The 2,500-nt window shown below is 46.9% G+C and overlaps 1 protein-coding gene across 1 annotated transcript in view; it reads right to left on the reverse strand.

Annotated features, from left to right (window-relative positions):
* myo16 (myosin XVI) overlaps positions 1-2,500 on the reverse strand; it is a 144,482-nt gene that overhangs the window by 47,924 nt on the left and 94,058 nt on the right. The window contains exon 23 of the mRNA XM_062533651.1: positions 1,189-1,341. Coding sequence (XP_062389635.1) covers positions 1,189-1,341 — 153 coding nt within the window. The remainder of the gene's footprint in view (positions 1-1,188; positions 1,342-2,500) is intronic.

A 2,500-nucleotide genomic window follows, 5' to 3' on the forward strand; every position in this document is an offset into this window, starting at 1 on the left:
AATTCTCTCCATTTTATGCAACTCGAGTCTGTTCAGCTGAGATAATGGTCAAGTGGAATTACACTCTCTCTCTGCTCTTTACACGCCTCACCATATTTTACCCCTTTACTTCATGTCTCGTTGTTTATTTGTTCTTCACTTCACTAACTCTTTCTCTCTCTCTCTCTCTCTCTCTCTCTCTCTCTCTCTCTCTGTCTCACGTCTCTTTCGGTCTCTGTTTTCTTATTTGTCGCTCTCAGGGTTGAAACGGACCCGAGAGACAGAGAGAGAGAGTGCGACAGCGAAATCATATCGAGCAGAAAAAACCCGAACACGACCACAATCGGTGGTCAGCTCAGCGGCCCCGTTCGTTCCCGATGGCGTGGCACGTCGCGCATATTACACACATCATGAAACATGCAGTCCCGCTCATAAAAGATGCATGCGACACATCGCTTGATGAATCCGCCCGTGGGCCCGACCCAACGGCTGGCGACGCGGCAGCGTCTGTCGGTAGAGGACGTGCGGAAGTGCGGCGCTGTACGGCGGTGGCACGGCTGGCTCGGCAGGGAAAAGGCCACCGCAATTTATGGCTCCTGAAACGGCCGTGTTTTTCTTTAGCTAATGGTTAACTGCTCGAGTCTAATGGCTAATGGCTCATTTCTGGTAGCGTGAGGAGGATCATAAGCGTACAGCGTAATTGATGATGGACTCCATGGAGCTGCAGGTACAGTATTTTTTCGAGAGGGATTTAGTCGTCGTTCTATTCAAAGTGCTGCGGGTAATTTATTTTTGTAAATATGTGTTTGTTCAAAAATACTAACATCTAAATATCACTGATGACACATTATGGCACATTATTCTCAATGAACGAGCAAAAAGCAATAGGCTACACTTTAATTTCACATCACATCTCTTTGCCTTTTTGGACCTCTCATAGGTGCTCTAGTACTGTAACTTCTCATGCAATACTGTGCACCTACTTACTCAACATTAACACTCCTCTCCATGTGTGTGCTGTTGCATGTGGAACACAAATGCATGCTACTAATGCGAGCTATCCAATCAAATCATACATCCTGATGTGAGGTCAATGTTATACACATGGCACTGCTGCTAGTAGGCTCCGCTGTGGTCATTTAAACAGGTCCTGGACCAGCAGGTGAGGGGTTGGCGGAAGGGGGGGGAGGGAGGAGAGCGATGAGCTACCTGGAAGAAGAAGTCTAGCACAGCCGTCTGGTTGCCAGGGGAGCGCAGCGTTTCCGAGGCGATGCCCTCCTGCAGACACTCCTGCTGCTCCTGCTGGAACAGCACCCCTGTGACGTACTGCTGGATCCGCTCGCTCGTCATGTTGATGCAGAGCTGAAGACACACACACACACACACACACACACACACATTCAGAGGAAGACAGACATGTTGTTGACAAAGTGAAAACTCATATACAGTACCGTATCTAGAATACTTATTCTGATAGTTATTGAGTATATGCTGCATTTGGACCATAAATGCAATGTGTTCATATGAATAAGTCATATATTGTCATTTATTTTGCATTGAGAAATGTCAGTGCATCAACTGCACATGTGTCGCTTGTGCTTCAGCATAAGTTAAGACCAAACACAACAGTGAACTTTCAAACTAGGTCACACTTCAGCTTAGCTGCCACACGCTAATCATTTTTTCTCTTGAGTTCCGTCAGTTTGCCACGCTAACGAACCGAGCCCTCTTTCTTCCACAAAAACGCAATTAAGGTTGGCTGGAAATCAATCAAAAAGTCTTTGTGCCTGACACCCATTCAAAAGTTTATGTGTGCTACAAAACGAGGGCATATTCTACTTATGGGTTCCTCGCTCCTGCTTCCTGGTTCCCTGCCACTCCAAACACGGGCGCTTCAGAGGGAGGTGACAGCCCTACGGAGGCCCAGGGTTAATGTAAAGAGGGACACGGGTTTAATTAGTCTTGTGTCTTTCAAGAGACGGACCCCCTGATCGCTTCACACGCGAGCGTGTTTAGCAGACACCGTTCTCACCCCTGCCTCAACCGCCCCCTCCACTTAACATGGCTTTATGGGGCTAAAGCTGATTAACATTCACGCTAATTAAGACGGCGCTCTATCCAGTGACAGAGTGAATGAGAGGGAGAGAGGGAGAGGGAGAGGGAGAGAGAGAGAGAGGGGGAGGGGGGGGAGGGAGAGAGAGCGATTGCACAGGTTTTTGTATCTAAATATTTCTTCTTTTTAATAATAGTTTAGAACATGTTTGGTGTTACATATTTTGTGAATGCTTTGTCAAGACACATGGAGCTTTTGAAACTGAATTGAAAGAGAATTCCATTCCTCCCCCTTGGTTGAGTAACTGCCACTGGTTCGTCGTGATTGGTCCGTTTTTCCAGACGATTGTTTTGTATCTGGTGTCCGGTGATATAACTGAAGGAAATTGAAGGGGCACAAAACACAAACTGTCCTGTTCTTCCTCTTCCTCTTCACCTATAATCCCAAAAGTCAGTGCTCCGAATCCCT

The sequence above is a fragment of the Sardina pilchardus genome, chromosome 4 (assembly GCF_963854185.1).
Source record: "Sardina pilchardus chromosome 4, fSarPil1.1, whole genome shotgun sequence".
Taxonomy (NCBI): Eukaryota; Metazoa; Chordata; class Actinopteri; order Clupeiformes; family Clupeidae; genus Sardina; species Sardina pilchardus.